The sequence below is a fragment of the Harpia harpyja genome, chromosome 3 (genome assembly GCF_026419915.1).
Source record: "Harpia harpyja isolate bHarHar1 chromosome 3, bHarHar1 primary haplotype, whole genome shotgun sequence".
Classification (NCBI taxonomy): Eukaryota; Metazoa; Chordata; class Aves; order Accipitriformes; family Accipitridae; genus Harpia; species Harpia harpyja.
In genome coordinates this window covers 47,484,148-47,506,871 of record NC_068942.1, presented here as the reverse complement: position 1 = coordinate 47,506,871, position 22,724 = coordinate 47,484,148, and the positions used below count along the sequence as shown (strand labels likewise).

The 22,724-nt window shown below is 36.5% G+C and overlaps 1 protein-coding gene across 4 annotated transcripts in view; it reads right to left on the bottom strand.

Annotated features, from left to right (window-relative positions):
- Positions 1–20,340, bottom strand: part of FMN1 (formin 1) — a 209,676-nt gene extending 189,336 nt beyond the window's left edge. The window contains exons 1-3 of one of the 4 annotated variants that reach the window (XM_052782471.1): positions 18,796–20,340; positions 4,567–4,668; positions 485–2,501 (exon numbers count right to left, since the gene is read on the bottom strand). In XM_052782471.1, the coding sequence (XP_052638431.1) occupies positions 485–2,396 (1,912 nt within the window). In that variant the 5' untranslated portion in view covers positions 2,397–2,501; positions 4,567–4,668; positions 18,796–20,340. The remainder of the gene's footprint in view (positions 1–484; positions 2,502–4,566; positions 4,669–18,795) is intronic. The other 3 variants (XM_052782469.1, XM_052782470.1, XM_052782473.1) reach the window with 3 other exon arrangements.
- Between the last annotated feature and the right edge of the window lie 2,384 nt (positions 20,341–22,724).

Genomic DNA, 22,724 nt, shown 5'->3' with positions numbered 1-22,724 from the left:
AGAATTTACATCAACCTCTTGTAGCTAAATAGTCAAAGCACCAGTCCTATACTTAAGGCAATGTAAATTAGCTTGCCCAGACAATATTCTGTCAGTTAAGCCAAACGAACTAAAAAGACCGTTTTGGATAATAAATATTATCACATTTTGACAGACTAGAACACAGCACAGGAAAAGCAGGAAAATAAGCATGTAAACTTTTTTCATTTTATATAGAAAAATATTTAATTAACTTTGGTTAAGAGGTCATTCAGTAACACCAGGACTGAATATAAGCTGACACAAAAAATGCATCTGAAAGGTAATCTTACATAGCTATAACTTTTGTTTAAAAAATTCAACAACTGTTCACTCAGTCCTTAAGTAGTGAAAAATACTTTAATTGCAAACATACTATTATTAAAGGCTAGTATTAAAAAACCACTCAAATACTTTCATGGTTGGTCAATTCTGTTAGTTTAAAAATGTATGAAATAGGACTGACCTGGACAGAAATTCTGCTGTGTCCGAGAAGTTAATTTTTCTTGTACAGCACACTTTTCAAAATGTCCTGCAGTTGCATTCTGATGTAGGCCTGGTTGTCTGGTGGCAAATTCCAATTCTCCAGGTTCAGAAAACTTCAGATAAAACTGTGGCTCCAAATCACTGAAAGAGAGTTTTATAGCACCATGCCTCCCACTGCCATAGTCACTGAACATAGATTCATCCTCGGTGTTCTGTGTTGGTAACGGGAGGATCCGATGATGCAGCTGCGGGCTAGGCAGTCTCGAAGATAACGGAGAAGGAATAGGTGACATTTGTTTGTGTGTATTAGATAGTGGATATGAATTACTAAAAACATTACTCACTGCTACTAACGAGGGTGAATGCAGCCTTTTCTCTTCCAGTTTAAGATTATTACTTGTCTGAGAAATATCAGGACTTTCATTTACAGGCAGGTTCAAAAATAAATGCTTGCTTCCCCGGGATACCGTGGTTCTTTTCTCATATATTGAGCTTGGCAGGTTTCTGTCTGCTCTTGTAATTTGTTGCAGTCTCTTCCATTCTGCAGCTTCATCTAAACTGTCGCTCCGTATAACTTTCAGAAGAGCTTTATTGACTGCTCCCACAAGGTTGCATGACTCATCAGTAATATGCACTCTCTCTGCTTTGCACTGCAAACCAGAGCAGTCTTGCTCCTTTTCCTGCAGCACAGCATTTTTAGAGTCTCCAGCAGCTTCATCTATGGAGTATACATCAGTTCTTGATATAAACTCATTAAGTACTGTTGTGAGAACAGGAGAGATGGTTTCTCTATCTCTGTGAAAATGAGGTAAAGACTCTGCAGGGGGTTTGGCAAGTTTTTTAATACAAGCTTCTGAATCCTGTACTTCAGCAACAACTGTGATTCGTGGTTTCTCCTTGCATACCGGCTCAGTATATTTGCTACTTTTCAAGCTTTTAGCAGCTGTGGATTTACTTAATGTCTCAAGTTGGTTAGATAGACTGTACTGAAATGACTTTACCGAAGTGACACTCTGTTGTACCTTTGTAACTTCAGGAATGCATTCTCCATTATCCACTAGTTCAACTGCAACCTTGTCATTGTTCTCTTTTGAGCTAGAACTTGGTAAGTCAGCATCCAGTTTCACAGCTTTGTTGCTCTCAAGAAAATAACCCTCTTCTATCCACTTTTCTGGTCGTATACTATTGTCTACTGGTAAATCATCCTTACCTTTTACTGTTAGCCAACTGGAGGCAGAAAAGGAACTGGGAAAACTCCTGGTAGGAAATCTTGTGGGGAACATCTTCTTATTTTCCAGTTGCATGTCTTGAGCACTCAGTAAAGAAAGATGTTGCTCATGTATCTTTTTCCCCCCTTTCCAGTGTCTGAACTCCTCAAAGCTCTCTTTCCTTCTATATTTCCTCATTTTTTTGTGATTCAAATTGTCTCCATTTGTGAAATCCTGAAAGAACTCCTGCTGATGTGTAGAAGTGGAGTAATCATCACATTTAAGTTTCGGGACTCCAGAAACACACTGCTGCTTTCCCTCCTGATGTCCTGTGTTAAGGCCCAGAATATGATGTGATCTCGAAAGACTGGATAACAGTTTTTCCTTTTCAGCAGTTAGTTTGTACAGTTCAATGAGAATGTCTTTCGTGGTAGCTTGCTTGAAAATAACATCTCCAAAGTTTTCATATGGCTGTTCTCTCAGCTCCATCTCTAACCTCTCCCTTACTTGATAGCAGCTACAGAAACGTTTACTGGTTCTATCCAGAGTTACACAGCCCTTGTAAGTAAATCCTCTGACTTTTCCCTCTGGAAGATAGAAGCTGACGGAACAAAGCTCCATAATGGGTTTGTGCAATTGAAGGATAGTATGCGTGCCTTCCATTATGCTTGCCAAATTAGTCATTCATTTAAATTATGTGCTAAGTGTTTCAAAGCTTGCATGACATAGCATGTGAGGCAGGGAAGGGATGGAAGGCATCTGACTAATCTTCAACAATAATATTGTCTGCTGGAAAAAATAAAGAGAAGCCTGTCAAACTTGATTATGGCAAATTTAATATGACAAATAACAAGCCTGCAGAAGACAATCTTCTCTCAGTATTTTCTGATACAAATCTTTTACCTTGAAAAATCTGACACAAAAAGGATGACATTGCTAACACTCATAGAGTTATAATCCTTCTCTCATACATCATCCCTCTGTCTTCAGGGTTGTCAGTCAATGCTGTTCCATAAGGCCACAAGATATTCACTAAAACACTCATTTCAAACAGAATTTACTTTTTAAGGCTGGAACCTATTGCCCTCTCTCTGTTAAAAGTTAACTTGCTGTTGAACATTTAGTCAAAAGAACCATTCAAGCATGTATGTTGCCTTTTTACTCAGTCAGCACAACCAGCAACATAACACCACCACAATGTAGTTAGCTCTCACTGCTTTATTTACCAAGAAAACATTTTAAAAATAAAAAAGGCTGAACATTTTTCTCTCATATTTGTCCGTGAAACTGCTGCGACATCAAGAAAACTTGCAAGAAGGAAAAAAAAAAAGGTTCTGTTTACTTGGCTAGCATATAGGTACTGTATAAATCTATTTTGATTCAACATGCAATAGTGTAATTGTACTACTACAGGCAGGTTTATTGAGCTTTGTTATTTCCTTTTCTTTTGCACTGCATTGTATTTTCTTGCTACAGATTGGATATATTTACATTCTTTTGATACATCATGACAGAAGTTGGTTTACTCCTTTTGAGCACTAAATAGGCTTTTTATCCAGAAGGAACCCTGCTACTACAATTAAAGTGGAGAAGTTTGCAGTCACTACGAAATGCATAAGCATCAGGGAAAGACCTAAAGCTCAGCAGCAAATCCATCAGCACACAAAGCTGGAGAGCACTTGCTCCAAGGCTTCTCTTTGTTGAAAAATGCAGGAATTTCAGTTTTCAACTTTCAAAGCATAAATGCAGCAGAACTTTCCATCATTTCAAAACAGTCAAATTTAGCCTCAGGCAACAATAATCAAAAGGAAGCTGTCACATTACCATGTCACACATTTCAATTTTACATATTTTTTCTATATACAAGTATTGTATCAGTTTTTATTATGCAGGGAGCCGGATATAAAACAATGCCAATAACTTATCATAAGAAATTAGCAAATCCAAACCCTAAGAAGCAAGCAGCATCTACCCAAAACATCCTATTCTACCAGCAAGCAGTCATTTATGGCAGTGATTTTGATCCAAATTTTGTTAAAGCATTGCATCTGTTTATAAAGTTCTTTAAATAGTTTGAAACTTTCCATTTACTTTGAGTAGTATCATTCTTCATCCCAGCAAAACTCTTAATATCCACACATAGTCCTTGAAGACAGAGAAGAGATCCTAAGGAGAGAGACTAACATCAAGAACAATCTTCCATCAGAGCCAGATCAGCTTCTTAATTCTGTTCACCAGCAGTCAATAGTTACATGGCATGATTCAGAATCCAGTGCAGGTATAGGAAGCGGTAGGAAAGGTGCAAAACCATTAGTCAGTACTTCTGTTGAAGACTGGCTTGTTGTTTCATAGACCTGTAAGAGTTTCTGAGAAAATTATGCCATACTGTTCCCTCTTGTATTCTTGTTTTAACTCATTGTCTGAGTTTGGAGTTCAAAATATGGACAAGGCCGAGTACTGCCAAAAAGAGCAGCCTCACTTCTAGTCTTCCTTGTCCCCAGCTGTGCATGCCTGCTGCTTTTCTAGTGTAGAACTGAGTGACTGTGCAGCCACAGGGTGCATCACTGGCATATGCAACCAAGAGTGGTTCTGCATACAGACATAACAACCATCAAAGAACATTTTTTCATCATAAGAGCAATCTTGAACCTACTCACTCTTCGCCCAAGCAGTAGGGAAGACCCCTCATGGTAGCAGTTTGCCAGAACTTCAGCTTAGCCATAGTAGCAAATTGCCCCTCAAGTAATCTACTATGGTGAGGTCCATCAAATATGAGCTAGTTAACTTGTGAATATTTCCATAAATGAATACTCAGCAGTCCCAGCTAATGCACACTGAGTCAGTTTTTACTTACAGGAGAACTTTACAGAGGCGCAGAATTTCAAGGGAGTTACTAGGCAGGGAAATGGATGGCACAGTCCATATTTTGGTCCACTGGCAACACACAGCTGTTAAACTAGGAAGAAGAAAGAACAGGTAACTGGGAAAAACCTAGCTAAAATGAGGATGGATAACGCAAGGAGATCAAATCTATGCTTAGAATTGACTTAAGGAAGATGATGCATGACATCAAAGTATTTGTCAATGCATTTGATTTAGAAAATAAAAGGAAAGGAGCAATAGGAAGAAAGGGAATTGTTTTTTAATACACAGAATGAGACAGTCTCTATTATGTGTATTTCACAGTCTTATCTAGGAAAAAAACTTAGTGTTAAATTAGCCTGAATTATTTCATGTGTTCCTCTGTTTTACCTCAACTGGCATGGCATTTTCTCATTGAAATATGATTAAGTGACTACAAGGAAATAGCATCATGGAAACTATAGACCCAGACATTATGATCAAATTTAATATCCTCAAATGACATCTATGATATCATCAGGTGCAACTCAGCTCAATTCTGAAGGGTACATAACTCTTGGTAACATGCATGCTTTTTTTTTTTTTTTTCTGGACAAAAGAATATATGTGTAAAGGAAAGAACTATCTAGCCCTTGCCTCTGCCACCCAAATTTGCTAGACTACACCCCTCCCAAAACACAAGCAGCTTCCCTAATCTAATCTTAGCTCTGAATCATTACTGAAATGAGACCTACAGCTCTCCCTTAAATCATACTGCAACTAAAAGCTCTTTTTCAGTTAGAAACAAATAAATCTATTGAAGATTTTTTTTTTAATCTTACCATCTTTGACAACAACCTTTTATGCCAGCTTAGACCTGTTTTAAAGGCTACATCCTATTAGGTCTCTTCTTAGTTACACCAAACTAAACATTGGGTTTGATGCACACATATTAACACATTAAAAAGTAGAATCACCTTTAATGGAACTCAAACCCCCTCCTTATGATGAAAAAATTTACACATACTTTGAAATTAAATCATATTAAAAGTGAGTTTTAGAGAAGACCAGTAACAGTAAGAATAGCAATTGCAGAAAGGACACTTTGTTACTATTAGGTCAACAAAATATTCTGTATCAAAGTCTTCACTGATTTTAAACATACTGTGACACCATGCACTGCTGCATTGTATAGCGGTATTTTGAAGCTTATTTCTATTAATAGATACATTCGTTACTAAGAAAACCTTTTTCTCTTCAGTGCCGTCAGCACCTTATCCCGCCTTTTTATAATCTTCCCTCAGAAAACAAAGAAAGAAGTGAACTCTCTGCTCTATAATCAGAAGCATTATAAGAAACTACCGGGAGAATTATGTTAAGGAAGGAAACTGGTTAAAGACTTTCAAACTTAATTACACTAGTTCCCCAACTTTTCTGTTCACCTTGCAATCTGTTTATAATCCTACTTCCATTTGCAAACCTTACTACAGGGAGTGAATTTTTGTAAATTAAAGCTACATTCAGGCAAAGTTTACAGCTTAAGTAAAACACACATTAATCCAAGAAGACTTAAAATTTTAACTACAGAACATATAGTGTGGACCAATGAAAGCAATCTTCAGCATCATTGCTGTTTCTCTCATGCAGCGTTCAAACGCATGGTAGCAAAGCAGTACTGTTCTGACAACTTGAATACTAGTTGAAGGAGAAAAACAGCTACTCAGAGATAGCTAGCTAAAAACCAGAAAGAACAACTGAAATTGTTAAATAGGCAGCTGAGAAGCAAACTTGCTCTGCTGCTGGATTTTTTTTTTTTTTTCAGTTCAACAACAACGAAACATGTCACAGATTTAGTGCTCCTCAAAGTCTAGGGCCAACACATCCATCCATTTTGCTGTTCAAAATGTGCTCTTAGAAAACCACGTCTCCATTGCTGCAGTTCTTTCTCTCTAGCAGGACACATCATTCGCTACTCAGCATGACAGATGGCCTTACTCCCTTCCCTGATCTTTAAGTAAGCAAGAACTGGAAATCCTTACTTTCGCAGCTCTCCCCAATATGTGATTGTTATGAGGTGGCAATCTGTTCCTGAGTATGCTATGGCTAACTTTCTGTGCTATGTTATGTAGCTAATTAACACACCAAAACAGAAAAAGCATGGTAGAGGAAAGGTAGTAAAAACATGGACAGAAGAAAGGTCCACATCACAAGCAAGAAGAAACTGAAATGAAACTGTAATAATACTTGTTTACTGAGCACAACTTGTTTAATAGAGACAAACTCCATCATACTCTTCTGTTGCTTAAACTCTCATGTTTCTCTGAGGTTCTTTCAAACTATGATTTGACTTACAAATGTTATAATTAGAAAGATAAAAAGTTATCTCTTTGTGAAGACAAAATGTTACAGCTCCTTGCAGCAGCTTAGACATAAATAAAGGATTTTCGTAACAACAAGAACTTTCCAACCATAAGTCTACATTGTATTTAGTGGTTTGTGACAAGATAATAAAAATCAGAGTATTTAATTATTTGTGTAATAGTTTAAACAATACTGCATACCATTAGCAATGGTAGTTTAAAATACTGCTCTTCTCAACTTCACTAGTACTGAACTACACTAACAAAGAGTTGTTAAGGAGTAAGAAACAGAGTCTATGCCAGACAGAGAACCACTTTATTAAATTTCAGATCTCATGCAATGGCACAAGGAAAGTATTAAAGCATATTAGAGTCTTGCCAACAAATTCAGATGAAACATAAAGGGATAACACAGAACATAAAGTTGGAAGTCATTAAGTTAATCCACAATGCAGAGCTCTGTATACCAAAAACAAACTTTAAACATAAATGCAAAATGTAATAACTATACAAACAAATAGATAAATAAAATGGAAATAACCAGAAAAGCATGTTAAAACACCTTGGATCTTTTACAATCTTTGACTATGTCATACTGTTCAAATTAATCCAACACAGGACCAAGTCCATGAAACAAAGTAATCTGAAACCTAGCTCTCTGAATACACTATCTTTGTGATCTGAACATAAAGAAATCTAAACATCTTGAAATCTAAAACCATAACTTAACAAAAAGATAATCTATACATGGCATACAAAGTTAATTAAAATTGTTTTTAAAAGTTTCTGGATGGACTGAATATTATGATGATGCCTCACTAGAAACAAATACATTCTCAGAAGCCAAACTGCCCTGTACTTGTTCCTGGTCCTTTATAGACCACTGTCTCATTTGAAATAGCTGTAAATGAGCATATTACCTTTTTAGTGCACAGGAGATGAAATAAAAGCAATGATGATACTTTGGGGTTTAGAACTAATGCTCACCATTTATACTTAAAATTTATATTACATTTGACTAGTCAGGTTGGGAAACAAACATAAAATACATATATTACTCACACCTCCTGGTCTCAAAAATTGTTTAAAAAAACCCCTAGAATGCAAAGCTAGAATTATATGGAAATTACTAACATCACTAATAGTTTAGTTTCTGAAGTGATAAAAATATTTTTAAAACAGTGACATTCTTCACTACAAAACGTCACAATTCCTGACAAATATTTTCAGTTGTACTCTTACTGAGAAAGTCCCTTTATGCAGATTCTTGCTCCTATGATTTGAGCCAAGTGACCTCCAATATAATTTATCTAAGTTAAATGCCAGACATAAATTATAGTTTTCCCTATTACAACCACGTAGTTTTAGTTCCAACCAGTTCCACCCATTTGCACTAACTTGTTAGGGATCCCTTCCAAAAGTCACATGGTGGGGAGAAGCTATACAAGCCTTTCAACCAAGGAACAGGGATTTTTTAAAAATTGCTATTGTAAAACCAGAAAAATTTAAAAAGGATATCTTAAAGGGTAATAAATATCATAAGGGTATCTTTAGAAACCTGTATTTTCAAAGACTTCAGAATGAGATGTATATAAAGTCAATGATATCCTTGAAACTGATCATTCCTGTTCAGTGCATTTCTTAATAATGGTTGCTTATACAACAGCTTAGCTCTCCATAGTATTCCTTCAATAAAAATTCTGACATGCCCCTGTGTTAGTAGCTTCCATTTTACAGTAGATACATGATCCTAAAAAAGAAAAAAAGGTTTCCGGCACTATGCTTCCCAAAAAAGTGTTTCTCCTGATACTTTGTGTTGCAACCTCTATTTAAAATCAACTGCTATGAACTAAAAAAAAAATTAAATTATATATACTCCTTAAAATCCCTGTTTTAATGCTGACTCCTTTCCTATGTGCTTTTGAATTTGAAAGACAGAATGACAGAACATAGAAACTCAAAGGAGAATACAGAAAAATAAGGAGGGAAGGAGATTTTGAAATGGGCAGCAGAGTGAGGAAAAGAAAACAGCCCTTCAATCTTCAAATGCCAGAAGTTAATCAAAGATTTCTGAAGACACAAATATGTGGTTGAACCCTCCTGTAAGTGCTATTCTAGCATGCCTATCTTTCTGCAAATTGAAAAAATTCCAGATCCCCAAAACAGAAACTAATTTAAAAGAATATATGTTACCATATCAATCTTTGTACCTACCTCCAGCAAAATACTGTGCCAAGTAATTCTCCATCTTTCTTCCAACAGTCACAAAAATGAGCCAACATAGCTTTAAGAGACTAATGCTTCTGTAGCAACATGTGTTAGCTTAGACAGGACCAGCATGAAGAACTTCCTTCTGCTAGCTCAGCCTTGACTGTAAGCAGGAAAGACAGATTTTAATGTTTTGTATGGAACTTTCCCATTGCTTACGATTAAAAGATATGCAAATACAAGACTTCATTTCAGATCTGTAGGAAATTATATTAGGCAGAATCTTTTGATTCACAAAGTGTTAACAAGCTACAGCTAATTAGATGAACTAATGGTGCTCTTGCAACACTAATAGAAACTCTAGGTTACCCAGCACTCCTGATGCATTAGAGCCAAATACATGTTCCAAGGTATACTTAAATGGCCACTAGCATGGTACAGATGGACCAGGCAGTTTATATAGTGTTTGAAACAACGAAAGTTAATCCATAAAGAGGTAAACTATCCTCTTAATCACCCACTAATCAAACCACATTCATGGTTTCTTATTGATTTCCGAAGTACAATATCAACATATGACCAGACCAGGACATTTAAGCTCTGCTACTACAAAGTCTCATTTTCACTCCACTACTTCCTCATAAAAGCAGTACATGTGGAGAAGAACCAAAACCAAATGCTTCTGGTTTCTCACAAGGCTGTCTGAGGTCACAAGACAGCCTTGGTAAATCACCTGATAGCAGCAGAAATGGTCTACACAACAGGAATCAAAGAAATAGATGCAGGGTAACGATCTCACAGAAGAACACTTTCTGTATTACAACCACCATAATAAGGATGAGAATAGATGGAACACATATGAAAATGAAATATAATCTCCAGATAACATGCACTTTTATATTTGCTATTAAATTTTGTCACCTAGTACACCTCAGAATTTACAGAATGTTTTACCTGTCTTCCAATTAGCCTAAGTATCTCACTGAAATCTCTTACAATAACACACAAATAATATCTCAACTCTTTGCCCATGACCTCTATGCCATGAAACCATATTGGGGTTTTCACAATTTTGTTAATAAAATGATTTTTATCACTCTCTTCACATTCTATGAGCAACAACTCATCACTGTTTATTAACAAAAGAAGAAACTATACACAAGATTATGGAGAGCCATTATCTTGAAATGTGTGATAATTATAGTCTTTATAATATCTATATTTTATCTAAGAGGTGATATACATTTTAACAATGATGCTGGAATGAAGATCATGTAACAGAAATCTCTCTTAAAATACTATATTCTGCTGATGGTTACAGTTGAAACAGAACATTACAATTTCACAGAAATATTAAGATGGTTAATGACTTGAACTGAATTTTGCTTGTTAATGCATTATTACAGAAGAGAGCACAGGAATAAGGAAAAAGAACAAAAAAAGAGAAGCATGGAACATATCTAGAAACCTGATATATGTAAAATGTTACAAGATTATTCCCCTAACTCCTCAAATCCATTTTCTGACATAGCTAAGTAAAAAATTATAAAAAATTATAAAAAAGAACCTCTCCAGGCTGTTCCTACATTCTAATTGTTCCAAATATTCCCAACTTAAAAGTATTATAGAATTCTGCTGAATTATGGTTTTGGCATTGGATTTTTCAACACTAGACAAAAATTATACAGATGGAAAATAAATAATAATAAATAAATAAATTAAAATCCTGGGTGACACTCCTGTCTTTTACAGTAAAAAGAGAAAGGGAGAGAAAGAAATAATGTGATACTTAAAATTTCTAGTTTTTAAAAATCCAGATAAGAGTTTTTATTATTATACTGCAGGTTGAGCAAGAAATCTGATGTATCATTTCTTTCATAAATAACTTTCAAAAGAAAATAATTTCCTGTCAGGTCTAGTTTTGAACTTGGAGCACAAAGAAGGAAATAACTGCATGGAACTATTAGTAATTCAAGGAAGACAAATAATTCTGCTTTTAAAGAGCTTAGTTAGGGTATGAGTTGATTCTTGGAGAAGAAAACAGTATTATGACTAAGCAAACTGAAAAGGAATTACATTGGAAGCACAGGCAGATGCTAATGGAAATTCTGACAGCAAGTAGTATGTTTGTCTCTTGTACCCACAGTACTTTCTGAATATAACCTGCCGTAATTTGGAAATACACAAAATAATTTGTACAAGTGGGGGTTTTTTTCTGTTAATATTTTACCTGTGCTAATACACCTTTTGCAATTTTATTTACAGAAAGCAATGAGACCTCTCCCCACAAAAGAGACTGACATGAAAGTTCTCATCCATCTGTAGCCTACTTCAATTTAGCAAAGCAATATGTTGTTTTTTCTGACACAACTGCGTCAGCAAGTTAAAAAAAGAAAAAAGATGACACACAACATGTCCTCATTACTACTGAAACTGTGCTGGCAAAGTTCAACGACACCACAGGCCATACTGGTCCAAAATCTGTTTGAGAAGGTTGACTTATTTGCAACAAGTTACCAAATGAGATTTCCATCACGAACTCTCCCATTTGACTGTTTAAGAGGCTGCTAATAAAAAATTCTGCAATGGATATTATAACTATGAATAGTTTTTAATGTAATAAGTAGTAAACCAGCAGACATTAAAGGAGAGAAAGAGCAAAGGAAATCTATACGCATATCCTGAAGAATTCACTCTTAACACAGTAACAGTCTGTTCGAAACAGAATATTTCAAGAAGTACAGCATTTAAACAAACAAAATCCCTCTGTACTTCAGTCAGGTTTTTATATTCTCCACCTTGCTCCTGGGCACTTAGCAGGGAAAGAACGAAGAAAATAGATGAGTCAATCATCTTGCTTCCAGTTTTTTTTGGACTGGAACAGACTTTTCTGACTGCTGAAGAGGCAAACTGCAAGGGAAGTTATCACTAAAAACACTGCATTCCAGATAAAGACACATTCAGCATATAGGATTTGAAGCAAAATGTCATTCCCAAGATTCATAGCCTTATAAATAAGGGAGGTTTTTTTCCAAGTGATGGCAACAGCAACTCTTATAGCATTTAAATATATTAAATGGGTTTAATAGATTATAACATGATCAAAATTATATTTGTCATTTCTTGTCCCACTCCTCCAGCTTTACTTGCAAAAACAACTGCCTTGTTTTTTGACCGAGGTTTTCCTAAGGAAAATCATTTCAGGAGGCAACATTTGGCATGGAGAATTGCAGCTGAAATAATTAAAGTGTCACAAAGTTATAACTGAAAAGAGAGTCTTACAATGAAAAATGCCTGAACAACTTCAATATAGATGGTAGTAATCACTGTTGCTGATTTTTTAAATTGAGTATCAGAAAAACAAGTTTATTTTACGTGCCAGATGAAACAGGAAGAAGCTCCATTTTGCATGATACATGAAACACCAGCCAGACTTTGTTTCAAGCACCAACACTGACCCTCAGATCTCTTCTAGAGGACAACTCTTGGAGCTAATAGGTATTACAGTACTTCAGAGAATGAGGCTGCCCTCCTGGCCTAGGTCTGCCAGTCCAACCTGGCAACAACAGTTAATTTCCACCTTCCTCAACAAAGACCAAAGACACCTTCACCATACTCCAGACCATGTTTTCTTCATTTCTTACCACGTAAGGAAAATGAAAATCCACTGAGTATATCTATCTAAAATTCAGAACGGCTAAGGTAGCAGGTATAATATTATCACAGCAACTTGACTTATGCTCTCACCATATCTAGAGGATACACGCACAAACTGTTACGATTCAAAGGGATTAAAAAGATACTTACAAACAAGCAAAAAAACAAACAATAACCCAAACTCTCCTTGCTGGTAAGAAAAGAGTATTTTGCCAAATCTGGAAATTAAAATTAATTTTAGAATTATTTCATCTACCTTAAAATAAAGACAGGGTTTATTCCTCAACAACAGCATTACATGGTATTCTGTGCTTATTAATTATGCTTTAATGCAATACATGTACCTTATTCAAACAAATACCCTCCCCCCCCAACTTTCTGTACCTAACATGAATACTCACAATAAAATCTTAAAACTTAAAATTGAAAACTATTCCTGGATGTGTACAGGGCCATGTGGCTAATATTCAGCTGAACTCATATAGTGATGTAAAAATTACAGGCAAGAAGAAAGATCTTTTGCCTCAGCATACTGAGGTCTTAATGAAAAGCTGTACTAGATAACAGTCAGCTGATTTTCAAGTAACAAACAAAAGAAAAGCCATAGTAGACCAAAACAGCTTGTACAGACCTCTACTCACATGTCTAAAATGTAATCGTTACATATTTCAACAGAAACATACTGTATTATCAGGAAAAGTAAAACAAAAAAAAATTTACATTGATAGTGAACAAAATAATATAAACTTTCAACATCATATTTGTACATTTTAGAGTTGGGCCATAAACTGCACGCATGACTTCTTCCCAGTTTTAACCTAGATAAATAATCCCCCATAAAATAAAACATTTTTTATTTAATACTTTATCAATGGGTAAGTTTCACAGGATACACAGTAGCTTGTTTCCATTTCTGGCAGCAAGTACAGGATACTTCTACAGAAAAAAACCATGAATTAAATAAATATTTTTTTAATAAAATAATTATTTTCTTGTCAATCTTTGTCCAAAAGCTTTAATTTTGCTTGTCCCGACAGCAAACTCTTCAGGCAAGAGCTACATCTTGTTCTGTATTGTATTGTTTAGCATCTTTAGTTTCACTAAACCAAGACATCAGATTTTTTATTTATTTAATTATTGTATGTCCATGCTTGTTAGTGTCATGACAATATTTAAATGAAGCATTTAGTACACAGGCTTTCAGATCAAAGGTCCTTCACCAAACATCACTTTCAGAGACACATCTGGCATACCCATTTATTCTGAACTTTAAAACCAATACAGTATTTAAGGAAAGCAAAGGAGAAGAAAACTAAAAGGCTATGTTATAGCAAATCTTTGAGCTATTTCATGAGCAAGGAAAGTAATTCCAGCTGCAAAAAGTTTGGACCAACTGCAAAAGGAGGTGTAAATGCTAAGGAAGCTTTGCTAGTAAAGACAGAAGAGAAATGGAATTTAAAAGAATAATATCAGCAATTTAAAAACCCTCTCATAACAACATTTTATACCTTTAGAAGAACCCGTCCATAAAATCCAGTAAGCTTTGAATGTATCTTTCTCCAATGAAAGGTCAAAGATGCTGTCCCACATTAAGTTCTTAGGAATCAAGAAAAGTTTTCTGAAATAACATATTTGACAAGTTAACAAACCTATTTTTAACCATGCATATTTTAAAATATTTTTTTTTAAATTATGCAAATTTTGAGAATAAGTTCAGAAAGTTTTTTAACTTTTCCCCCTTCCCAAACTTTAGTGATCTTGGAATTGCTTTAGCCTTAAGGAATTCTGGGTTGCTCCAAAAATTATATTTATCATTCAAGTTTTAAAAACTTTGGATGTACTGGATGAAATGGGATTTAAAGACTTGTGATGATCATATCAACACTTCAAGGAAGGATGTGTTAAAGCAGAGAACTATGGTTGCATTTGTTTTCTTCAGTGCAACTTTTTGCTAGCAGCATTTCATACATAATACTTAAACAGTTTTGACATATGACTACAATTAACAAATAATTATAAACCCAATTGCTATCCAACTGAGAGGAGAGATTATAGATTTTCCAAAGACCTGTTAAACAAACAAGTATATTAATATTGGTTTTTATATATATAACATTTAGTCTGTTTTATCTGTCCTAAGTGCAAACCAATTAACATTGAGAAAAATCTTGAAAATGGTTAATTGCTTGTATGTCATTGTGATTTTCTTGGTCTGTGCCCTATCATGGAAGACCGTACATGGAATTTTTATTAAATTCAGCAAGTCTGTCAACAGGCAAATGCAATTCTACCAATAATAATGTTTAAAAATATTTATAAAACTCAAATAGTTTTAAGATTAAACAGGTTGCATAGATCCCCCAAGGGGATTCTAACTTTAGCAACAAGACAACCCTCACAGGAAAAAGCAAGAAGATTAAAACATGAAGACAAAGTATTTCAGTGTAATAAGCTTAAAATACAGCAGGATAAAAAGAATGGCTTTGAGAAAAATGTCAACTTAAATCTTGACTTAATAAATACCAATTTTACTTCAAGATTTCAGTAATACCATTTAAAATAATTTAGAAGATTTAATGACTCTTGAAATGGAGGATGGAAGCAATTAAATATGAAGAATTTACAGGTCTTATGTAATTTTCTAAGGGCTCACCTCAACAAAATATATATAGTCTTGTGGACATACTAAGCCCTCCATTATCACCACATTGGACTGGATTTAAAAACAAGCTGAATGTCCGAACTAATGATTAGAGGTTCAACCTTCCATGGAAAGGAAAGAAATGGCAGTATCTGCATAACTAGGAGATGGTTATTTGGATAAGAATTCATGCAGCACATTTTGTGCACCTTCTTTCCCTGTTCTCGGGCAGAAGTGCTGACACTCACTATACATACTGTATCTCTACTCTGGCAACACTTACAGGGAAGCAAAACCACAAACGTTAATCTGGAAAGATGTTAAGAAATTGCATAAGGCTTTAAATGTTCATGGCAAAAAAGAAAAAAACCTCCCTCAGATTCCCCATTGGAGGCAGCTCTAGGCTCTACAGGCTCCCCTGTCACAGAGGAAAGCTGAACTAAACAGATCATTAGGCATACAATCAGATCAAAAAATCAACAAAAATCACAAGGACTGACTTGTTGTGCTTGGTCATTAAAATATTAATGCAGTCTTTGCTCCCACTGTCTCCAAGTATGTTCAAATAAACATGGATGATCACAACTAGCAACAGCAGCACCGAGATATGATTATTAATCATTAAAAGAGGGGTTGGGCATAAAGGAATCATGTATAAATATATAAAACATGCTTAAGTGGTAGAAACAATTTATACGCAGTTAAGGTTCAGATTCCATCGAGTTATATCTATTTGATCACTCCATGATGGACAGTTTCCTGCCTTTTTGGTGCTCTTCGTGATACCTAAAAGCTAATGGAATATACATTCAGATTATATATTTTAAAAGTCATACAAGATCAAAGCTAGAAGAAGAATTTATTTCATGCTAAAATAGCTAAAGCAAAATTAAAAGCTGACAAATGTTCTCAGATGCCAGGAAGACTGGGTGGAGAAAAGGATGCAAACAGATTTTTGAAAACAGAAACACATGGAAATTTTTTTCTCATTCAGTTCTTGAATACTAGAGTAAAGAGCAGAAAGCCGTCCCACCCTGGAGCTTTAATGAAGACCTCTATGATTGTTCTTGCTTTCCTTTTCCTACTCTTGACCACTCTCCGGAGAGTATCATTTGAGGTCATTTACAAAGGCTACTTTCTGTTCCACTTTCAAACATTTTATGTGTGCAAGTTAAAGCAGGACCAAAGCTTCAGAAATGATCAACCTGTTAAATGATATTGTAAAGGCCCAAGATTACACGCTTCTTTACATATACAAATCATCAAGAGTTGTTCTTAAAGAAAGTGGAAAAATTATCTTTTTTTTCTGCCAGAGAAAAAGTGGGATATTAGTCTTTTCCTAGTTAAAAAAACCCAACCAACCAAACACGCCTGCCCCCCCCAAACAATAGTTCTTCGTATCCCAGAAAGAACTGTCTCTTTACCATATTTTTATATCCTGACAAATGGCAGTATAAAGTTGACATTCATTACCTTGGCATTTATTTTGAAAAGCAGCCGTTTCTTAATTTTCTATTTGATATTTGCCTATAGCTTCCACAAAAGGAAAAGGTCTTCAGTTTCTAGTCGCTGAGCTTTCTCAGAGTGAGATTTTCTCCAATCTATTGTCATCTTCTAGTAACACATTATTTTCTTCTTTGAAAAGTATTAACAGCTTATTTTAAATTAAGTGAACAAGGATTGATGGGTGGATCTGTACACTCTACAGATACGAAAAACCAAAAACAGGAATTCAACGGAAAATTTAAAATTTCCTGGAAATACCTGTCTATGTAAGAAAACCTCTACAGAGATAAAATACTTTTACCCATGCATCTACTTCAGTCTTATCCTAACAAGTTGCAAAATACTAGGGAAACATTCACCTGTTGTTCTCTACTTACTACATGATTAAGTCACCTATGCCCAAGTAGCTGTATACCTTACACATGCATCTGTAAAAAACCAGAAGGGAACATGCATGTTCATGGCACTTGACTTTTAATGAGATAGGCTGCACTTGAGTCAAAACTAATTTCCATTGTTAAAAAGACACTTCACAAGATGGCTTGATTTCATAACAAACTGCAACTCTTCTATCCCTAGACATTCTGTCTACAGTCCTTCAAATTAAGTTAATGATGTTATGGGTTGACAGTTTCTTTTTTTTTGTAATACAAGAAGCATTTCTTCTTTCTCTCTTCTACTCCCCGTTTAATTCAAAGTGGCTGAACAGTTTCTGCTGAAACTTACCAAAACAAGCCAATTCACCTGCAAGCACAGGCCAAACTACCTGAAAGGCGAAAGTTTCAGAATATTATGTGTAAGTGATTTACCTGAACTTCATAGTAATACTACTGATATATTTGTAGAAATGTCTTTAAATGTGTACATAATGGTTTAATGGTAACACTTGCACAAGACATTTCTACAAGTAAAATGATCGTTAAACCATCATGAACAATTCAAAGGATGGATGGAAATAAATAACTAAAATTAGGAACATAATCAAAACTTCTCTATAATTTCTCAGTGGTTTTTTAATATTGATTACTTTTCTATGAAGCTCCGAGAAAGTAAGGACCCATTATGATTCCTGCTACACTCTTGGGAAAACAAGTATCACAAGACAAGACAGTGAGAGAGCCAGAAGGACTAAGTATATACAGTTCCTAGACCAATTCTCTGTCAGTTGTATCATATTGTGATTTAATATTGCAGCTGAAGAAAGGGGACTGTGCAAGAGAGCAAGAGAAGGGTTTCTCCAGAATGTCAGTATGTGTCCTTTTCCTACATGTAAAAGATATTTGCAAATGTCATTATACAAATGCATTCTAACTCAGGGTAACAGTTCAGTAGCCTCATCCGCAATGGTGACTCCCATAAGCTCTACAAGATAGAGTAACAGATTGTCCGAATGCTGTAAATATTAATCACGTGTTTTCCACTCATCTGCCCTCCTGAGCGCAGGAAGATATTTGCATCCATCAAATGCTACAGAATTATAACAATCTGCATTCCCCACTTCACTGTACCTATCCCATACATTAGACTAGAAGAAAAAAAGCAGGTTTAAGAGTCATTTTGGGGCAGGGGGAAGTAATCCAGTAACAGCCTAAATTAAGAGCGCTGACAGGAAAGGGGAGGGAGGAAAGGTACGGACTTTCTTAGGACTGCAAGAGAAACTAAGAGAATCCCAGCTTTTGTGATCCCGCAGAAGCTATTTATAAATAAACTGCGAGCGAGCAGACAAGATGCTAAAGAGGACTAACAGATCCCTTCTCTGCAGTCGTGCGTTAGTGGTTTTATTTTCTAATCCATTCGATTGCGACAGAAACCACTGCAGGGAACTAAGCAGATGGGCAGAGCGGCAGACAAGCAAACGAAAGGGTATTACCTTGCGAGAAGCGGAGCCCTGGGTTCAGATGCTCCTGCTGCTGTTTCAGGTGCAGGGGAGGACACAGGACGCTGAGCAGCTGCACCACTGCAGCTGCCCCGTGCTATTCCCGGCCGCCTCCGCCTCCGCCTCCGCCCCCTCCCCTGGGTGACCGCCGGTGCCACCGCCGGTGCCGCCGCCGCCTCTCGCCTCATTCCCAGCGCCGGAGCCCCCCGCCGTGCGCGCGCCTCGCCAGTCCCTCCCGGCGGGGGAGGCGACGCGAAAGGACTGACAGGGCAAGTGACCAATCCTCGGGCTGCGCAGCTGACCCGCGCCGCCGGAGCCGGCCCCGCGGCCTCGAAGGCGGGCGGCAGGGGGGACGGCGGGCGGCAGGGAGGGGCGGCGGAGCCCCCAGTATCCGCGGCCCCGCCGCCGGCCGGCCGAGGTTACGTGCGGGTGGGGTGGTCCTCCTGCGCCCGCCCCTCTCCGGCCGGGTGTCGGTGGGCTGGAGGTACGTTCTGGCTCTCTGGAAGGGCTGCCGCTGCGCCACTTACTCTTGCCGCGGGCTGTGTCAGAAAACATGCGCCAGCAAAGTGTGGGTTTCCGGGGAGCTAGCACATCGAAGCTTCAGCCTGCTTATTTTTGTCATAAACTGTCTTTGCGTAATCCATCAGATCTGTTCTGCTCCTGGAAGAGCATCACTGCCAATCATGTAGCTACTGCTTTACTGCCGTGATTCCAATATGGCCCTTAAGCAAACCGGACATAACTCCCCACTGCAACATCAGAGGAGAAGGAATCCTACCCTCTACTCCTAACGCTGCTTGAAGAGGTAAATCACAATACGAGCTGGCTTCCTAAACTACCTCATAAAATACCTAGCTATTTCAAGGGACAGAATCTTAGATGGAGCAAGAAAAGGGCCTAGTTTATTGGCGTGAAGGTTGTTTTTCTACAAGTAATCTTCGGGCTACTCTTCACTGAAAGTACACCATTCTGGAAGGCACCATAAAGGAAGCAAAAGGCCTTTGGAACAACTTGCTTAGGCAAAAATAATAGAGACAATTCAGAAGTAACAGAGTTCAGGTTAAAATATTTCTCATAACAGACACAATTGGGAGAAAGAAATGGTCTTGTGATTCCCATTGGCGTTTAAGACCCTTCTCAATATTGAAACATTGCAATGAAATACCTCTTCTCACTGTAACTTACAGCCCTCTGAAAACATCACATTTGGTTCTGCTGAGCTTCATTAATATATGGTATGTTTATGAAATTCTTTATTAGCTCACTGTGCAGATTTTTCATAAACAAATGTGATCTTACTTAAACAGAAATCATCCAGCTCTATTTGAAACACTGGGGATCGTCAGATTCCTATCACTTTAGGCCACTCACAGCATCATTTCCTTTTGAAATCTTAACAGATTGAGTTTTCTCCTTTTTACCTGAAATCTTCTGACCATCAAACGATCGCCTATACATAAATACTAGCTCATACTCTGCATATTGAGACATGTCTGCAGACTAGGGAATGGAAAAAACCCTGGCTGAAAGGCTTCGTCTTCTGATGTTCAGTATTTTCAAACAAAGATTAACAGCTACTTTGTTAGTAACTTCCCTTTTTGCAAGTACGTGGTTTATATGGAGGCAGAGTTCACAAAAAGCAAGCAACATGAAATGATTATGTCAGGCTGCAATGTAGGGCACACTGAGAGCAAAACCTAATCTCCGAGAGGTTTCCACTTCATCTGCACTCATCTGCGTAATCAGCTTTTCATCTTGTCATAGGATAAATGCAACCTGCCTTCTGCTTCATTTACCCTATATAGAACACTAGTATAGATTTGTATGAAGCAAGCAGTAAGAGCTTACGTAGAAATGTATTCGGAAAGGAACTTGAAACCATTCGGTTTTTAAAGGAATGTTAAAGGTTGGAAGTCATCTATTTGCTACGTCGATACACTAATTACAGTTGAAAGCTATTCACTACATCTAATATGCAAATGACCCTGCTTTAGATGAAACAATCCTTACTTTCAGCTACCATTTAATTTCTTAATCTGTGACTTTATATGTGGTAAGCAACAATAGCTGTTGCTTAAACCTTTCAGGAGCTCTTATAAACTGTTAAATTCCAGTGAATAACCCAAACTGTTGAGTTGAACTAGTATGATTATCATTTGTTTTAGTCTCAGTTCAGCTGAGTGTGGAAGGCTGATACAAGTGAAGACCTTCATGGAACAAAGGAACTAGTAACAGCCTCCTGTTCAGGCTGCTCCTTTATTTGGCAAAGTATCACCAGAAATCATAGCTAATCATCAAATGAAACACTTTAACAAAAATGTTCTCAGAAGCAATGTCTGAATTGGTGAGGTACTGACTGACTTTGATGTCTAGAAACCTAAGTCTAAACTAAGTTCTAAGGGCTAACAATGAGGATACAGGCTGGCCAACTGAATGTTTATGATTCTTTGTGCTCTTTTCTCAAAGGATGAATGTTTTTCTGTACTATTGTCAGAAAAATGTTCATAAAGATGTATGGGTAATCTCCTAGAGGTACATGAGGAAAACATGAACTGTGTGATGCAGAAAGGGGAGTAGGAAACGTATCACAGCTTGCTGCCAAAGCAGTTGTTACTAGTTTATTTGAACTTGAAGAACTAAAAAGCAAAAAGCCATCCTCCTTTTTCCTTTTTTTCCATGCCCACAGCAAATTCTCATCCCTGAACAGGTGTTTCCATCTTTTAATATGTTTATTTTCTTGTCTTAACATTGCACATCAGAGCTGACACTTCAGTATAACAGGGATATAAGATTTCGTATTTTCAACTTAAAATTAATACTTTGAACTCTTAATAAATTCAGGTCCACATTTCAATAATTCATTGTCTACTCGTATTTGCATGCCAGTTTTGAACCCAAAAGAATTAAATTTTTTTCTGACTTGTTTAGCTACATGAATGTGTTTATGGCATAGCGTATATGCTCAGAACTCTATATTCTTCAGTTACTCCTCCTGCACCCCCTCAAATCCCCCTTGTGTCATCATCCCATATTCTTTAATCCACACCATTCCATGCCTTGAACAGCAGTATAAGCTGTGCTCATTTGCTTCATCATTCCAGAGGTTCCATGCACTGACTACTACTTCAGATCATGATCCCTTTTCTGTCCCCCCTGCCTATTTTCTTCTCATGTCTAAAACTCAATAGAGATTCTGCTCAATAATACTGAGAATTCATAGAGTCCTTACCAGGATCAATTACAATCCTGGCATAATTGATGGACAAAAAAAGAAATCATCTACTTAAGTGTAAGACACCTTCTGTTTTCTTAAAAATTATTAAAATAAATAAAATTTGACTTGTAGGACCTAGATTACTCTGTATCTTCATACAGAAAACAAAAGGCAATAGCACTATTTATACGAACAACATAAATGCAAATATATTGGAATGCATTTATAAAATAGACTGGATGGATTTTTTTTGAGCAGAGTGGGGGTTTTTTCTCTGCAACATATATTATAGTGCACTGTGTTAATTTGGTTTATCCATAAATTATTGACCCAAACCAGCTAATATAGAAATATTACAGTTTACATTAGCAATCCATTTTTCATGCATCAATATCAAAGATTTTATCCTAACAAGAAACACAGATTTGCCCATTTCAAATTATACCAAATCTAATTTTTCAATTCACCCAAATGATGAAGTAACTTTGGCCAAAATGTCTTTCTGTCTGATTAATAAATATGGAACTTCAAAAGACAGCAGAGGAGAATCTTTGTAATTTTCAAAATTCTGAATGCGTAAGACTGCAGTGCTGCCAACTCTTGCTATTAAATGACCTGATTTTGGACAGGAGGGAAACCAATCTTACAACAAAAACAAGAGTGTGTTTGCAAATTTCTGAGAGCAGGGTGAAAAATGACTTACCTTTAG